This window comes from Coccinella septempunctata, chromosome 2, assembly GCF_907165205.1.
Source record: "Coccinella septempunctata chromosome 2, icCocSept1.1, whole genome shotgun sequence".
In the NCBI taxonomy this organism is placed as follows: Eukaryota; Metazoa; Arthropoda; class Insecta; order Coleoptera; family Coccinellidae; genus Coccinella; species Coccinella septempunctata.
This window is the reverse complement of record NC_058190.1, coordinates 49,719,743-49,737,068: the sequence shown is the minus strand read 5'-3', so window position 1 is coordinate 49,737,068 and position 17,326 is coordinate 49,719,743. Positions and strand designations below refer to the sequence as shown.

The following is a 17,326-nucleotide window of genomic DNA, read 5'->3' as shown; positions in this document are numbered from 1 at the left end:
TTCCTGTTTTCTGTTCGAAGTATTACAAGAAGATTTTTTTTCAGATAATTCTGGCAGACGAATGTACGGAAGCCGAAGGTCGAGCATGGCATATGAAGCATTTCGCTTGCTCGGAGTGCGAACGTCAGCTAGGTGGACAGCGATACATTATGAGAGAGGGGCGCCCATACTGTCTCCATTGCTTCGACGCCATGTTTGCCGAATACTGCGATTCCTGCGGAGAACCCATCGGGGTGGATCAAGGACAGATGAGCCACGAAGGTCAACACTGGCATGCCACCGAAAACTGCTTCTGTTGCCACACCTGCCATTCTTCCTTACTCGGAAGGTCTTTCCTCCCTAGAAGGGGAGCAATTTATTGTTCTATTGCTTGTAGCAAAGGGGAACCGCCAACGCCTTCAGATAGCTCGGGGCCTGGTAGCAGAATAGCGAGACCGCCTAACAAAGGAAAAACAAGATCTTCATCTCCAAGTGATTCTCATACGCCGCCACCTTCCCCTAGTACAAAAGCCAATAATACTAATTCATCCACCATATCTTCACCGTCATCGCCGCCAAGGCATTCAGGCCAGATGCCCATAGGAAAATTATCACTGCCAGTAAGATCGCCAAAAATGGGACGACGTGCCTTGCAGAGATCGCCGAAACCAGGATCGAATCCAGCGACTCCAACACCTTCCGATAGTAGCCAAACAGGTCCTCAAGATAACCTATTCCTTACTGAAGAAGCGTGTAGAGTACAAAATCAACAAACGGCACAGCAAAGTCCAGTAGGTGGCAGGGGTTTGGACAGAGCGCTGTTAGAGAGGAATCTTGAACGTTTGTTGACTGATAGAAATCCTTCCTCCCAGGATCTGGAGAAACTTCTTCACTCTAGAGATAGAAGTAGGGAACCTCTACACCTTGCCGACTTGAGCCTTGATGATTGGTCGCCCAATTTACGGTCAGAGAACACGGACGTGAGTCAAAACGAGAGTAAACTAGACACGAACTCGACCGAATACCTGCCAGAACTGGAAACTCCGAGTGACAACATCCAACCTCATGCTTCTTCGATGCCTGAACTTGCCACTTCGACCAGTAGCGCCAATCAAGAACAACCGACTACTCCAGGATCTCCAAACAAACGTGATAAAACTACATTGAGTGTCCGATTTCTCGGTGATAACGACGCGTTCGAATGTGATGAAGCAGACGCAGCAACTGTTGAAGCTTCCAACCGGCTACCAAGAAGCAGGAGCTACTCGGGTCGCTCGAAATACATAGATACGTTGAACAGAAAAACGAAATCCAAGAGACCTACAGCTCTTCCACAGTTGCCTTCTACGAGCCGCCACGATGACGACGACAACAGGAGTTATTGTTCAACTTGCTCATCTAGTTCTTCTAGTGATGACTTAGACTATCAGTTACCTCCAAGGAGAGCTTACGGTGGCGTTAGAATATCCTACGTTCCTAATGACGCCCTAGCTTGCGCCAGACGTAGACAAGCTTCGAACCAATCGCAAGGAAAAAAATCCGGTTTAGATGAGAAAGATAAGAACTGCATTATATCATGATTATACCTGTTCTTGAAGCGAATCAAGCCTTCCATTACATTCAGTTGCCAAAAATATGTAAAAATGAAAGTATTCAGGGTATCTAGAGATAGAACTGACACAAATTTATAAACTCTAATATTTATATACCTACTTACAAAATGTACACTGATCCTAATATGTATTTTAGAAATATTTGAATTTTGTAAATAATTTATTTGTACTTTTATAAATATTGTTGGAATATATTGTTACTATACTAGTTGAATAACCAGAGGATATTCGTAGAAATTGTATGGAGAATTATGTAAATTCTGTAAAATATTTGAATAAAAAGTATAAGTCGAATTTTTGAGTCTTTATTGTGCAAGAATGTTAGTGCAACATTGATTGAGAATGCAGAGGGATTAAACATCAACATTAATTGGTTTATCACAATAATTCTTATAAAATGTTAAACATTCATTGAAAAATATATCTTGTCAACATTCAGAGTATACGACACTTTTTCTCGGGATTCATGAATGACCCCTCAGGACAATTGAAATCTTTGGCGAAATATAGGGAATTTCTGGCTCCACCTTGGACTCTGAAACCGGGAATGGCGTGTTCGTCTTCTTCCTCATAATCTACATCGCTGTCGTCTAATTTCCTGAAGCACAGCCAGGTTCCAGTTTGTATCCAATATATCTGTTCGGGTTTGAGCGGTATTCCAGGTATACCTTTTTCTGGGCCATGCTTTTTGACATATTTGAGGTATGCTTCGTAGGCCACATCGATGCCAACGAAATCTGAGACATTCTCGTCGAGAGTCAAGGTACCGTTCAACTGGAAGAAACGTCACAGATCTTTAATAAATCGCAACAAGAATATGAGCCTGAAAAAAGTGTAGATAACTTCAAGGTAAAAACTAACAAACTTTTTGGAACAAGTGTTATTGAATATTCAATACTGGTAGTCGCTTCTGAGTTCTACTCGATGATACTCAGAAGCGACTACCAGTATTTAATTAGGGTCCATCAATTTCAAACGTTTTTCCATCAGAGACGTAGCTGTGTTACTCCTGACGAGGTCAAATGAGAACTAGATCATGGTCAGCATCTGCTCTTCTTCGGTGGAACGTTTCTCCAAGTAGTTGTCCTGACGATGGCAAATTGGCTAGTTCGATTCAGATCGTAAAAAAAAAGTTCATTCGAACTCGCCTACTTTTCATAGTCGGAGATCTAGGCGCCACACGAGTAAACTGTGATTCGAAATTAAAATTCTTCAAAAAGTTATGCCAACATTTTTTCGGTGGTGGTTCAGTGTGCGTTTGGGGAGATATTTGTTTAGGCGCACAGATCTTATTATTCTCATGTGAACAGGAATAACTTCGGTAAGGTGATTTGATTGTAAAACCTATCGTTGTATTATGTAGATACCTATAACTTCGTTATTTGATTTCCCCATTTGATATTATGGAAATACTCACCCTATAACGGAAGGGAATCTTCTCATAGTTCTCCACAACGCATTTAACCTTCTTATCGTAAGCATCAGCAGTTTCATTGGTCCACCAATCGATCGTCCCTGATCCTGCAACAACATACCGTGCACTTTTTTCAAACCCATGCATAATCTCATGCCCTATAACTCTTCCTATTGAACCGTAGTTCATGAAAGCCGGCTTTCGGTAGTCGTAGAAGATGGAATTCAGAATTGGTGCGGGAAGAACTGAAACAGAAAAGATTGCTGTTTCTTGCGAGAAAAGTATATTGATTCTCGATACTTACTCATGACGTTTAGGGGTGGTACAAAAAAGGCGTTGACCTGCATCATATTTTGGAAGAAACCATCCCAGTCTTCATCATCGTCCTGATACAAAGTTTTGAAGAAAAATTTTGTTTCGCTTAAACTTTTTTGTTGGGACATTTCGAACATATTACCTGAAGTGAAATTAAACTGAAAAGTGAAAAAACTTACTGAAAAATGGTTGTCCAAGTAGAATATGGAATATGTTCTTATAATACAATATAAATCATATCTCCATGGAACAAAAGAAACAAAAAAATCATTATTATTATCATTAAAATAACCCAACATGAAGGACCAAGGCAATTAATGATTGCACTCGTATTCAAACAGCTTCATTTTTCTATATTTCTTCACATTCAGCCATGGTCTTTCTGGTGGAGTATAATAAGTTTGAGGATATTTGGCTTTACCTCTCCAATTCCTAAAGCTTTTTCGAAAAATTCAGGCTCGTACATTTCATCATCTCCTCCAATCATACTCTCGATTTGTTCAGTTTTTTTCACAGCAAGGTCCTTGGTTTTAGCATCCATCCAATCACTTGCTTTCACATGCTCGATGAATACTTCTTTCATAATTTCGATCATTTCAGATAAATCATCCCTAACCACTTTAGGTGTCTTCTTCCTGATGTAGACAGTCTCTTTCACATATTGAAACCTTGGAAAAAGATTGAGAATTTGTACACCATTATTCAATAACAGTTAATCATTATAATGATTTCATTTTCCACTCAAATAAAACCCTACTAGGATAAACAATGATGAAAGTAGTCTAACATACATTTTTAGGGATACAAGGAGGAGCACAAACTCCTTCCATTGGCAAGGAACCATTCTGTGGTAGAGAAAGAGATTCAGAAGGAAGAAAAAGGCGAAATATAATTACTCTGATAGGGGTACAATAGACCTTTAGGTCGCAACCCCCTTATATACAATCTACAATCTACTTTAATGCATCATGAACAAGGAAAAAATGTTCTTCGACAAAATTCTTGCGAGATCCTTGTATTATAGAAACAAAATCAGTTGAAAAAAGATGTCTGTGATTTTCTTTAATCACGGAAAATCCATTTGTGGTTCAAATCAAAAGTCCGATTTCTGTATGGTCGAAATTCCGCATATAGGCTTTCATTGCAAGGAATTCGTGATACCTAATCAAATTTTCCTTGAAATAATTGGATAATTTTGGTTAACATATTCCTAGACATATTTCCTTATGCAATATCTTCGCCATCGATTTATCCAAGTTATAGTTGGATATTTCCTTTTTGTGGTGAATTCCGTGAAAATTGATCGCGAGGTACTGAAAGTCACTATGGAATTTTTCGTAGCAACTTCCTCTGAGAAAATTCGGTATATTCAAAAAAATTCAGCATGATAACATTGTCAAGTTTGAAAACCCTGCTGAAAGAAAATTCCGACCTATATTGTTTTCTATATGATAAGAATAAGAGATTCAACTCGAATATTCACCTCTTCTCCACATCTTCGAAACAAGTTTCAAATCTGGATGATGATACATAATCCATTCCTGCATACAGTTTCCTTATACTCAGATAGTTGTAAGTTTGATCTAGAAGACTCCAAATGAAATAATTCGCAACGGTTCTGAAAATATGAAAAGATGTTCTCATAAAATCACAACTTCGTTCAGACATGTTCAAGAATGCTGTCGCACCTTGGAGATGTTTTTTTTATTAGATCATCCAATTTATCGCAGTAATGCTGAATTGAACCATAAACAACTTTGGATTCATTATCGAATTTAATTTGTCCATTTGCCAGCGAATTCATTAACTTCAACCATGGTACTGAAGGGCAATCCTCTTGTATGTCCTTGAGTGTCTTCTCTTCAAGATTTTTAGTCTCGGGTATACTAAGCTGCAATAATGGAAAAAAGTAACGTCTTTATGTTTTTTTATTTATTTTCAAGCTATTAGATTAATAATTATCCCTGCTTTAATTACCAATCCTATTTGGTGCATGAATTCATTGACTTCTCCATTTTGTTTTTCAATAGTTCCATTTTTATCTTCGACCCCTAGTTCTTCCAGAACTTCTAACATGATTCTGTTGTAACGGCTGCCAGCAACATAGAAATTGGCTTCATTTGAATGTTCAGCGACCTAAAACGCATTGAAATGAGGAGAGAAATTTTTTACATTCCCATTTTTCAGTTACTTTCAGTATGGAGCCTCCAGCTTCCGTTTTCACACGACTGAACGTAAAAAATCCATAAACTGGAAGGCCTAGCCTGCTGGCCTTTATTTGCCAGTCCACCCAATCGAAGTTTGCCCCATTCCAAGAATCACCTTTCATCAAAGGCCATCCGCCAAGCTCATCGACTGCCTTCAAGAAGGTTTTGCTGTGGTCACCGTTGATCTTTTTCTCGTCCATGCATTGCTGGTAAAATTGCTTCATAGAGATAAGAGCTGGTGGATTCCTATTGCCGATAGGATCGACCACTATCGCTTTCAATTCATTCTCGAGTTCTTCGGTGAGGGTGACTAGGGGAGTGGTAGCTTGTTTTTTAACTGCATGTTTGTAGAAAGATCCGCAAACGTATTTGTAAAAATCTTTACAAGGGTTCTCTTTGAAATCCGCATAATCTAGAAGTTCTGCGGAAGATTTCACGCAGTATTTGGATGTGCAGATATCCTTTGGGTCAGATTCTGGAAAGGTGAGAATTACGGAATTTTGAAATAAATTTAGTCTGAGAGAAAACTTTCAGAATATAGTAAAATAATTAAAATATCCTAACGCGAGACTCTATAAATGGAAGGAGGTATTTGTGCTAAATTTTATACATGTAACTGCGAAGATGTTCTTTAGGTTTCCTTTTATCCTGTCTACAGTCTCCAAAATTTGAATGCTCTTTTTATTGATCTATACAGGGAATAAATTTCGCACGTCTAGCACAAATGAAAACAAATTTCTTCGATGGTTCAGTAGATTACACTGATTACAGAGATCGATGAGTAACATAAGCTTACAATCAAGTCATCGAACCGTTTTTGGTCGGTAAAGATTAGATCATTAGAATTCATAGTTATGTTCCTTAGATATTAAGTCTAATAATAGCACATGCACTAAAACGAACAATTCCCAACGGACCTTGGCAATCAGATGTTCTGCATTCCGCATACGTAAATTACATTAACGTTTCTTTCGCTATACCACCAGAAACTTCTCAGCTTAAATCCTTTGAAAGCTCCCCAACCAAAACAACGCGCGCCTTGTTTATAATTTGATCATCTAGAATTCCGGCCGGAATGTGGTTCAAAAATAGTAATATTTTACGATTTTTTTTCAATGGAAGATAGCTAATACGCCTATCAGACACTTCTCCATAAGATTAAGGGATTTACAAGATAAAAATCAATTTGTCCAAAAAAAGGAACACCGCGACTTACCTGGAGTCTGTAAAATGTAGAGAATCAAAAGCAGCACGGTTAAAACGCACAATATCGAACAACAAGGGATCAAGGATTTTTCAAGGCGGGTTTTCCTTTTCCAGCATCCACTAGAACGACTGAAACAGACGAAACATCAAACAATCGAATGTTGAGGTAAACGTTATGTTCGCTTACTTCTGGCGCGGCTCTAACATTTTGCCACACTAGCTTTATGAAGTGCTAGGACAATTCAACTGACAAAGTTTGTTTTCGACTAACAGACAAGGATCCTGTTTGCGCTCGCGATCGCGTGTGTTCAACGATCGAATCATACAGGTGGTCCGGAATAATAATTTATCCACAGACCATCTAGTTTTCACACAGATAGATTGACCGTTTTTCATTAATTTTTGTTATAAATGTTTATTTGCCCAAGATAAGGTAACTGGTAGACGATCCCAAATCAGGAGGAAACAATGATGACTTGCACCCTCCATGATTATACAGGGTTGGGTTTAAGTATGGAACCAAGTATGCAGGTCTCCGCATTCTGTACATTCTAATTTTGATATCCGAACAAAAGGACAGCTGTTAGATCACGTGTCTAGTACCAAATGTCGAGAGTATACGTTCGAAAATTTCCGAAAATGATGGGGTCACTTAAAAACTCGCCAAGACCAAATGGTTACACTGCGGTCAATGAAATTTCGAGATTTATTACTAGAAGAGTTACTCTTTTAGACTATGTATCACTTTTAGCTCTACGACTATTTTTCTAGGAGATAGAAAAATTCCGAAGAAGATATGGGGTCACTTAAAAATTCGTCGAGACCAAACGTTTATACTAAGGTCCATAAAATTTGGAGATTCATTTCAAGAAGAGTTTAGCTTTATTCATGGAACAAATAGGAAGAAAATAAAGTACCACTTTTATCAGTCATTTTTAAGATTCTTTATTATAGATACATATTTACATTTCATATACATATTCTTCTCAAATCATAATGTTATAACATATGTTGTTTTACATATTCCCAAATAAATGTAGCGCCAGCAACATGAACATTTAATGACCTAGTTTGTCCAAACTGAGGTATTTCTACACAAGTGTCCAATAAAGGTAGTAAGGGAGCAGGAATGCCTCCTTTCTCGTTTCTGAAATAAATTTATTCTTCTATTAATTAACTAGGTATTTTAATCTTCCCCATTTTTTCATCCTAATCACTAATCATGCAACATCATACATTTGGAGTGCAGCAGTATTTATGTGTGTATTTTTTTGAACAGAAATGATTCAGAAGAAATTTTTTCGTATGTGACAATTATTGAATTTTGAAAAAAGTATCTGCCTATACGCCCAGCTAGCAATTTCATGTCTTGTAAAAATCCTGTAAACGTTCTCAGTACATTTTTACGCGACAAGACAAAGTCCTATAAACTTTTTCATTTCGTATATACAACACCTATTCAACCAAAATGGGCAAGATTTATACGACAATTTAGTTATTTAGATTAATTTGGTAGCGCACTTTAGAACTGTTACAGGAATGACGAATAAACGTTTAGCGAACTGTTACACGACATTTAATAGAACTTTCAGAACTGTTAAAGTTCCCCTATACGTCCTTTCATTCCTTATTATATTTCGTTCAGGTATAAGACTATTTTGTGATTCTGAGAATATTTATAAAACTATACGATCGTGTAAATGTGCCCCACTAGTAGACAAAGTAATCATTCTTCCACATCGATAAATATATTTTCATTTTCAAGTGTTGAATCTTTGTTACAGCGGATATATTGATGATAAAATGTAATGTCGCGAAATTCATAGGGTATTTCACATGGCAAATTAATTTTATTGTGAAATAGATGGCATATATGATACTAAATTTTCATGCGCTTCAGAAATAAATAATATTAAGAAAAAAAACTTCATTCGAAAAAAAAAAATTTCTGTTGATTTTTGTTCTTGCTCCATTCAATGTGCCCTATTACTCAATTTTTCATCAATGATATAAAGAAAAATAATTTCATCTACATAGGAGACCCAAAATTATAATTTTCCATACATTTGATTTGTTTTTTACAATATGGCGATTGATGATACGTGTCCTTCTAGTTTTTAAGATGGCGTCTTTTCAATATAATTTTCTGATGACAGACGAAACTTTTATAGAACATATTGATTCTGTAAGGTACATCAATCGAATACTTATACAACCTTTGTTATCTATTGCTGCATAGAATAACAGGCCCGTAATAGTTATAAATATAAAGTCAATATTCTGAGAACTTATGGTACCTTCATAACATATTTCATAATAATTTCGAATATAGTATTACTTATATATATCACCAAAAATTTTTTGAATACATTACTGTAACAACTTATCTGCTTGTTTTTTTACATGATACTTAGTTACCTTCATTCCTCATTAATACAACAAATTTATTTCATTATGCAACATTCGCAAAACAATATAGAACCGGTATGGTCGCATCAACATCAGTTTATTATAACCTCTTTGCGTTGATCACATTTAGTCGCAAAGAGAACTCTTAGGGGACAAATCATATAACCTCACTCAATTCCATGTGTTTATACCTGAGTAAATTGTGTGCTCTACTTTCAAAATGAGTTTTTTCTACTGCACGCAGTATTTTCTCATAACACTCGCCTGAAAGCTCCACTATGTTTTACTTTTTCCCAAGAACGCATTAGATCAGACCTATATTGACGAATATTACCTCTACATAAAAGTTGGTTGTATAGCTTTGTTGAATATGAATCTTTTGTATTATAATGATTTTGTAAGCGTCCTTTAGTTGACCTACCATACAGGCCTTCTACGATAGTTATATTTCACATTCAGAATAAGTCGTGAAAAGGATTCCCAACATACACATACAGGACATTCCTATAAGAGACATATAACTGTTTCAAAATACATCATTACGACAATTAATCGACAACTACATCTCATGGATGAAAATGTCGTATAAAAATTGTCCTGTAAACGTTTATACAACATTCTGCGAAATAATTGTATAAATGTCCTATAATATTGTTCTGAGAATATTTACACGATAATTTATAGAACTTTTTAGTTCAACACAACAAAACCGTCCCTATCAGAATATTTACATGACAAAAAAGTATTCGTGGGACAATATTACAACAACTACAAGGCCAAATTGTCGTATAAGAAAAAAATTATAAGACTATTTTGCTAGTTGGGCGGGACTCGAACCCACGACCACTTGCTATCTAAAACCTTTGAGCTACCAAAAGGACAGAGAGAAGCACTAGTAGAATTCAGTGCTAGAAAAGAGCATTTCACCAGCAATCAAGATATCGTGGGTTGAGTCCTCCACGCAGGTACCTACTTTTTGTAAACGTCGATAATTGTCTTTACTTCTTCTTCATCCTTGAAGTATTTAGTTGAAATAATAGAAAGTTATCGTGGATTATACCAATAAACGAATAAAATGATTTTTTTTTAAACAGACTGTAAATATGAAAATATATTTACCCTAACAATATGACAGTTTTCTTCTCAAACTTAAATTTATCCAGCTTCACACTTTCAGAGGTCTGCTCTAGACCGACAATAGAATACCCTTGTTGCCTCAATGTCGTCAAAAAATTCGATAAATCGTCCCTTTTAACCTCCATAAAATCGACCCAGTTCTCCGAGGACATGCTCAAATTTTTGAATTCCTTATCGTCTTTTATTTTAATGTTGTGCAGTACCAGCTGTTGCACATTGAAAATTTCGCATGTCCTAGACAAACCGCCAATATTGCTGGATTTCTCGACCAATGAAGCGACACAAATGAGGCTGTTCAGACAGTCATTATCAATTTTTTCTTCCACCCAGGTAGAAATTTTAGTCTTCAAGACGTCTTTGGTTGGTCATGTTCGGACGTATGGTGACCAACTTGGTGACGTCAGTGAAACCTTATGGTGACGTTAATATGTCACAGCCTGAAGACGTCTTACGGTGACGTCTTGAAGACGAATTTGGAAGACGATTATTCGGTACTTTTACGTCTTGCGTACGTCTTTCTGACGTTCTGAGGACGTTAGTATTTTTCAGAAAATTTTGGAATTTCATGGATAAAAATTAAACATAAACCAACATTGTTTTTTTTTATTCCCCCTGGCCTTGTGTTCGAGCATATCAGCATACATTATATGAAATCCTAGGTACAAGACACCCACAAACATCTATGATATCGGCGGGATTCGAACCCGCTTCCTCCGGCATCCTAGCCGAGTGCGCTGCCGTCACGGCCGTCGAGGCTGTGTAAGATGTTGGTATTATTGGTATTGAGTATCATGAAAAAGTGTGTCAGAAAAAGTTATTTTGAAGACTATGTACTAACGGAAATGAAGCAAAAGATCAATTATCAATGCGTTGACACATGCATTTACATAGGCTAAATGGAACAGGATAGCTAGTCATATTTTTTTCAGGTTTTTGACTGCAAATAATTTCATTTTCCTTCAATCTAAAGGATATGAATATAGCGATTTATAATTTAACGGACGTTATCCTCCGTTTCATATCTACATATCTATATTCAAACTGTCCGATATATATCGAACCTTGAAAAAATTATAAGTCTAAAGTCTCAGAGTGGTCTAAGAATAACGTTATTCAGACGTCTTTTGTGTGACGTCTTACTAGCCCACTTGAATTGACGTCTCGGAGACGTTATTGTACGACGTCTTACTAGCGTACTTGAATTGACGTCTCAGAGACGTTATTGTACGTCCGAGTGACGTCGAAGACCAATAAAGACCTAATGAAGACGTCTTCGAGACAACACCGTTCTACCTGGGCAGATCTTGCTTCCATGGAATTATTTTCTTCTGTACATTCACACAAACCAAATCATCCTCGTTTTTGTGGTCGACAATTTTTGGGTGAGGAATATTAGGCAGTTTATTTACGGCTTCGATTTTTATGTCGAATTTTTCAGAAAAACGGTGTTCTAAAACGTTTTCCCATTCAGACGGGGGTACATCCAGCATTTTGGGTAGAGTAACGAATATAGTTTCCACAGAAAAATGTAGAGCTGGATCAAAATTTTCAATGAATACGATGTCGTGTTTCAAAGTTTCTGATACGGAATTACCAGTAGCATCAAGTACAGCTGAAATAGATTTTTCCAAGAATGAATATTTATCAGTAAACTCAAGAAGTTGAGCTTCCTTTGCTTTCTGTAAAATATTTCGGAGAATAACCTAAAAGAAATTAATATAAATAATTCTACCAAGCTGGGATAAAATTTCTTATAATTTTACCTGAGAATAAACTCTCAGTTTGAAGTTGGCTCCCATCATCAAAGGTATCAAAGCATCAGTAAATTCATTCCAATACACTTTATCTCCTAAGGATGTTACCAAATGATACATCACTGGTATCAATGTAACAACAGTTGAGGGATGAGAAAAATTTTCAGTTTCTACTTTCTTGATCATCAATTTCAAGTAATCAGGCGTTTCCGTTACCAAAATTATGAGCAACCATTGCAACAATTGTTTCACTGATGGTTGGTGACTCTCTTCACAGAAACTCTTCAGTATAAATTGCACCAATTGGTCTTTTGATCTGTCTATAAAATTAACTATAATGAGCATAGCTTGAACAATTCTAAGTTTGTCAAGGTGGATCTAAAATTATAAAATATGAAAAGCGCGAAAAAAAGATAATTTTACGAAAGCGCTCGGCAGACATGCAGAAAAAAATATTATAAGTGCCAACTAAAATAATTTTTTTCTATATGTCTGTTCAGCTCTTTCGTATTATTCACCTTCGATTCTGGAAAATATCTCTTGTTGTAATTTTCCATATATCGCTCTAACAACATCTTCATCAGACTATCAGCTGATGGAAAATGTTTAGTGTTCTTGTTTTTAGCTAAAAGATATAAACATTCCACAGATAACATCTTTGATTCCGAAGTGATAATATTGGGACTGAAAGAAAAGATCAATGATCTATAAATTTAGCAAAAGTTTTCTTAGCATCTGTTGAAAATGGAACATTAAAAATTGGATTAATATTTTTTTAAGTATATGTATAGTCAAATTCTTACTTTTGGATAAATGGCAAATCGATATTATCATGAATTTCCTGACATATTCCATACTCCACCCTGAAATTTGAAAAAATGGTTGTAAAGCATTGTTGAATACTCCGCAATTCTTTCATCAAATGTTCAATTGGAGCTCAAACTCACCTTTGATTTTTCTGAATAACAGTTCCTTTAGTCAAAGCGCCCAGAATAAATGGTACCAAAGTCTGAACAAACGGTGCTTCCTGTAAAATGATGTTTCGGCACCCCTCCAACATAATTTTGAGCAAATAATCACAATCGAAGAAATAACAGTGGAACAATTCCGAATACCATTTTTCCCAACATTCAGCAAATGCGGCAATAGAAAACAGATCTGCCTGGAATATTGAATGGAAAAACATTGCAGAGTACTCCCTCATCAAATTGTTTGGTAAAGTGCATAATTTTCTCAAGCAGAGATCCAAAATCTGGATGACCTTGTCTTTCCAAAGAGTAGCATATTTAACAACCAAATCCAAGTTACTGACTACAATCTCAAGTTTTTTTTCATCATCACTATCTAGGAGGTCAAGAAAGGTTTTGAGCATTTCACTCATTTGTTGCTCGTCCTGCACTTTTTCAACACACTTCCTCCATCTTTTCATACATGATGCACCGAAGTCATATTTAGAATGTTTCAAATAAATTTCTGCTTGTTCCATTATAACTGAATCAATTGTATTGGGACCAACTGTCAGGAGCAACAAATAACTTGCAAAGAATCGTTTAGTCTCATCAGTTCCTGCTGAATTCCAAAGGGCTAAGGACTTCTCACTGGATAATATATTATTCAAGTCTTTATCAAATAGCAGCTCCAGAAGTTTAAAAAGAAATTGATCATCACTACCATCCACATTTTGAAACCTTTCCACTAAATAATTCTCCAGGTCAGAAGGTTTTATCAGAGCTGGGTAGTAAAAGAGTATTATATCACCTAAACCTGAATATGGTATTGCCAAATCTTTCTTTATTTCCATATTCAATTTTCTCATCAACTCCAAACTGAATACTAAACATTCTGAATCCATCTCTGCCAGAGATATAATTAGTGATTTTTCTAATACCTCCTCGTATTTTTTTATTTCACTTTTTCTTTGTTCAATGATTCGATAAAAGACTTCCTTGTCCACTTTCCGATGAGTTGAAAATAAAAATTTCCCCACTAACATTAGATTTTCAAAAAGATTGGTAGAATTATTCAAAAACTTTTCAATGAAAAAAATTATACAACTCTGTTTAATATATGTATGTGGTAACTTTTTCAAGCACAACAGCATTTTTGTAATCAAATGGTGTGGAATTTTGCCTAAGATTGTCGAAGAACTGGTTAATACACACCATGCTGCTGCTGGGTTCCAATCGATTCTCAAAAATTCTTCGAAAAATATGAGATAACAATCCTCAGTCAATTCATCACAAAATATTCTAAGCTGGCAGAAGACATCCTTACTCAAGTTTGAATATTCAAATTTATTCAAGGCCAGTAAACAATCGAATAGGATTTTTCGATGAATTTCGTCACAAGAAAATTTCAATTTCAGTATATGCTTTACGATATTATATACAACAATCAACTGTGAATGATTCAGAAGTTCTCGATACAGACAACTTCTCCAACTCATATGCAGTTCTGTTATTGACGGTAATAGTTTCAAAGTAGGTTGTATTAAGTGCAGTTGTTTTTCTTTAGACATTTCCAGCAGAATAAAGAAAAAGTCCCAATCTTGAAATGTTCCCGTTTGTAATACATCAGGTAATAACATACAATTCGTTTTGTAGTAATCTATAGTTCTCCACAAAATATACTGCACTTGCTTCTTTCTTACAGTGTCATCACTTACAATATGAATCTTTATGTAAGTCCAGAAATTGTCTTGTTTAAAGTATTCGCATGTTACTAGATATCTCAGCGTCTTATCAAACAACAGGCACAAGAAATCGAAATTTTCTTGTTCAACAAAATATTGCAAAGTTTCATCAATAAATTTAGGATCTCTTGATGAAATGTACATAAAGTATTTGAAAAATAAAGAACTCTTATCAAGAGGAAAATCTTTACTCATTTTCAAAGCACATATTTTCAACAAAAAAATCTTAAGTTTCAACTTATCCACATACTTAAAGATGTCTTCTTCATGTTGAATATTCACATCAATAATAACGGCAGCTAAGCATAAGATTTCTGATGAATCCATGATAATATCTTCCCATTTGCTTTCCAAATCTATCATGGACAATTTCTCATTGAATAAACGAAGACAATATATGAATTCTCCCAGATCAGCTTGAATATGTAAGGCAAAGTCGAGGGCAGTCTTTTTCATATCGTAGGAGCATTCACTCTCCAAAATTTTAGCTACACTGAAGTTATGTTTTTTAGATAAATTTTTTTCAATTCTTTCGTAGAGCACTTGCAGCAAACAAGAAAGTTTGGAAATAGATTCTTCTGTATCGATCATATTGAAAAGGGTTGCATCATCCATAAACTGATGAATGAATATATTATTGAGGATATTATTTCCTTTTGTTTGACTCATCTTTGATCTTTGCCTTCTACTTGTACTTGTCCCTTGCCTGCAGAAGCAAAGTTGGGAATTAGGTTAGGTTTAGGTTTGATTAACCTCACTTACCCTTGTGTCAGTGAACTTGTTTACAAACTTTGGCGACATCTATTGGTGAAGTTTTGAATATCCCAGAGAAATTTTGAAAGGAAACTTCTACTATGTTCTATGTTACTTAGAACTACAGTGACAGTAGAACATTGAACTCAAAAAGATGAAAACCACGTGATGAGCAATCCATCTGTGGCCCTAACCTACAAAATAACGTGCTGTCCCGTTTAAACGGTTAAAACATAGTCTCTATGTCTATGGGTTAAAATTATGGTATTGTCATAAACATTAAATATTTTGTATCTAGATTTAAGATATTACAAAAACTGTTTAAAAAAATGGATTTGAATAATAGATATTCTATATATGTTGGTTCGGTAAGAGGAACTCTAACGTGTAAGTAACAATTTTCTAGTTTGATATCAACACTGTTAGCTTACAAATATCATTTTTCTTTTATGTCTATAGATACAGATCTAAATCCAGAAAACAAAATTCAATACGAGTTCGCAGAACAAGCTTCCGAAATTTCTTCCATGATTTGGGGAGGAGATACAGAAATATTAGTTGGTTTTAAGAATGGACTCGTTAGCACTTATGATACAATTGCACAAAAATATGTTAAGACCCTAAATCAATTCGAAGATGATGGATCAGTGGTAGGACTTGGTTTATTTAACAAAAAAATATTGGTGACTTCTTCTAAAGGAAATATCAATATATTGAATACAAAAAACAAAACAGAGAGTATAATGACTCTTTCAACTGAAAATGGAACCCTAGAAACTTCTTGTCAAAATATAAATAAACCAAACATTATAGCAACTGGAGGGGAAATGAATGACTTGAAACTATGGGATGTTGAAACCAAACAGTGTGTATTTGGGGCAAAATCTGTAAGTTATTTTTGTCCATTAAGAATTGTCTTATCCATTGAAATTTCAGATGGGACACGATTTTCTCAATCTGCCAATCAAAACTTCCATAAGAGGAATAACATTTATTCCAGAAGAACAAAACACATGTTGTTGTTCAACTAAAGAAGGACATGTCTTACTATATGATGACAGAGCTCAGAGAAGGCCAGTTTGTAAATTCTTAGAACCTAAAGCTAGTTTCACCTGCATTACAACCGCCTATAGAGAAAGGTATAGTATTGCTAAATAATATTTTAGGGATTAACAAAGTCAGGTTACATGCTGTTCAAACCAGTGAAGACTTTGGTGGCGGTCTATAATTTACAACTACATTGCCAGATAAGAAGCAGTTTGACTCCTGAAGCCTTCACTTGTTTAATCGCCGAAAGTGGAATAAAAATTTTCAAAATATTTATTTTAGAAATATTCTCGCTGGAACAACAAAAGGATACGTTGAATATGTTGATATGAAAAATGGTAAATGTTTGAGAACATTCACTAACATATGTGGAAGTGTCACCTCTGTTTTGTGTGATCCTGTAGAACCAATCCTTTTCACAACAAGCTTGGATCGTTATTTACGAATATTTGATCTCGACAGTAAAAAGATCCTTTACAAGGTAAACTTAATGGCTCTCTAGAAAATTCAATAAAGCTGAAAAAATTACTTTTTTTTAGCAATATATGAAGCAAAACCTGAACAGAATATTAATAAAACCTATAATAAAAGAGGAAAAAGAAATGGGTAATGAGGTTGCTGAAACAGAAGTTGACGATGAATATGAGGAGATTTTCAAAAATATGGAGGAAATCTCAGAGAAACCAGCGAAAAGAAAAATCAAAAGTGTTAAAGTGAAATCGAAAAAATTAAAAAAATAAAACTTGAATTGAAATTTTATTTCTCGAGTATTCTTTTAACCTGAAATCATAATAATCAAA

General features: G+C 35.3%; 4 protein-coding genes across 5 annotated transcripts in view; 2 read left to right on the top strand and 2 right to left on the bottom strand.

Moving 5' to 3' along the window:
• LOC123307744 (protein espinas-like) overlaps positions 1 to 1,886 on the top strand; it is a 165,620-nt gene extending 163,734 nt beyond the window's left edge. For both annotated transcript variants that reach the window (XM_044890167.1, XM_044890168.1), the window contains one exon: positions 45 to 1,886. In XM_044890167.1, the coding sequence (XP_044746102.1) occupies positions 45 to 1,559 (1,515 nt within the window). In that variant the 3' untranslated portion in view covers positions 1,560 to 1,886. The remainder of the gene's footprint in view (positions 1 to 44) is intronic.
• Positions 1,882 to 7,073, bottom strand: LOC123307750 (neprilysin-2-like). The gene is made up of 10 exons (XM_044890174.1): positions 6,922 to 7,073; positions 6,745 to 6,863; positions 5,513 to 6,003; positions 5,299 to 5,457; positions 5,010 to 5,212; positions 4,805 to 4,939; positions 3,743 to 3,989; positions 3,311 to 3,479; positions 3,010 to 3,251; positions 1,882 to 2,366 (listed from the first exon to the last, which is right to left on the bottom strand). The coding sequence occupies exons 1-10, from the start codon at positions 6,939 to 6,941 to the stop codon at positions 2,028 to 2,030; spliced, it is 2,124 nt and encodes a 707-aa protein (XP_044746109.1). The 5' UTR covers positions 6,942 to 7,073; the 3' UTR covers positions 1,882 to 2,027.
• A 581-nt stretch (positions 7,074 to 7,654) lies between these two features.
• Positions 7,655 to 15,402, bottom strand: LOC123308086. Its single transcript, XM_044890629.1, has 7 exons — positions 12,982 to 15,402; positions 12,838 to 12,897; positions 12,553 to 12,718; positions 12,044 to 12,412; positions 11,581 to 11,983; positions 10,263 to 10,605; positions 7,655 to 7,881 (listed from the first exon to the last, which is right to left on the bottom strand). The coding sequence occupies exons 1-7, from the start codon at positions 15,393 to 15,395 to the stop codon at positions 7,734 to 7,736; spliced, it is 3,903 nt and encodes a 1,300-aa protein (XP_044746564.1). The 5' UTR covers positions 15,396 to 15,402; the 3' UTR covers positions 7,655 to 7,733.
• Positions 15,403 to 15,756: 354 nt separating this feature from the next.
• On the top strand, positions 15,757 to 17,271 carry LOC123307344 (WD repeat-containing protein 74). The gene is made up of 5 exons (XM_044889609.1): positions 15,757 to 15,866; positions 15,939 to 16,366; positions 16,416 to 16,618; positions 16,809 to 17,007; positions 17,066 to 17,271. Exons 1-5 carry the CDS (start codon positions 15,809 to 15,811, stop codon positions 17,264 to 17,266), a joined length of 1,089 nt encoding a protein of 362 aa, XP_044745544.1. The 5' UTR covers positions 15,757 to 15,808; the 3' UTR covers positions 17,267 to 17,271.
• The last annotated feature ends 55 nt before the right edge of the window (positions 17,272 to 17,326 follow it).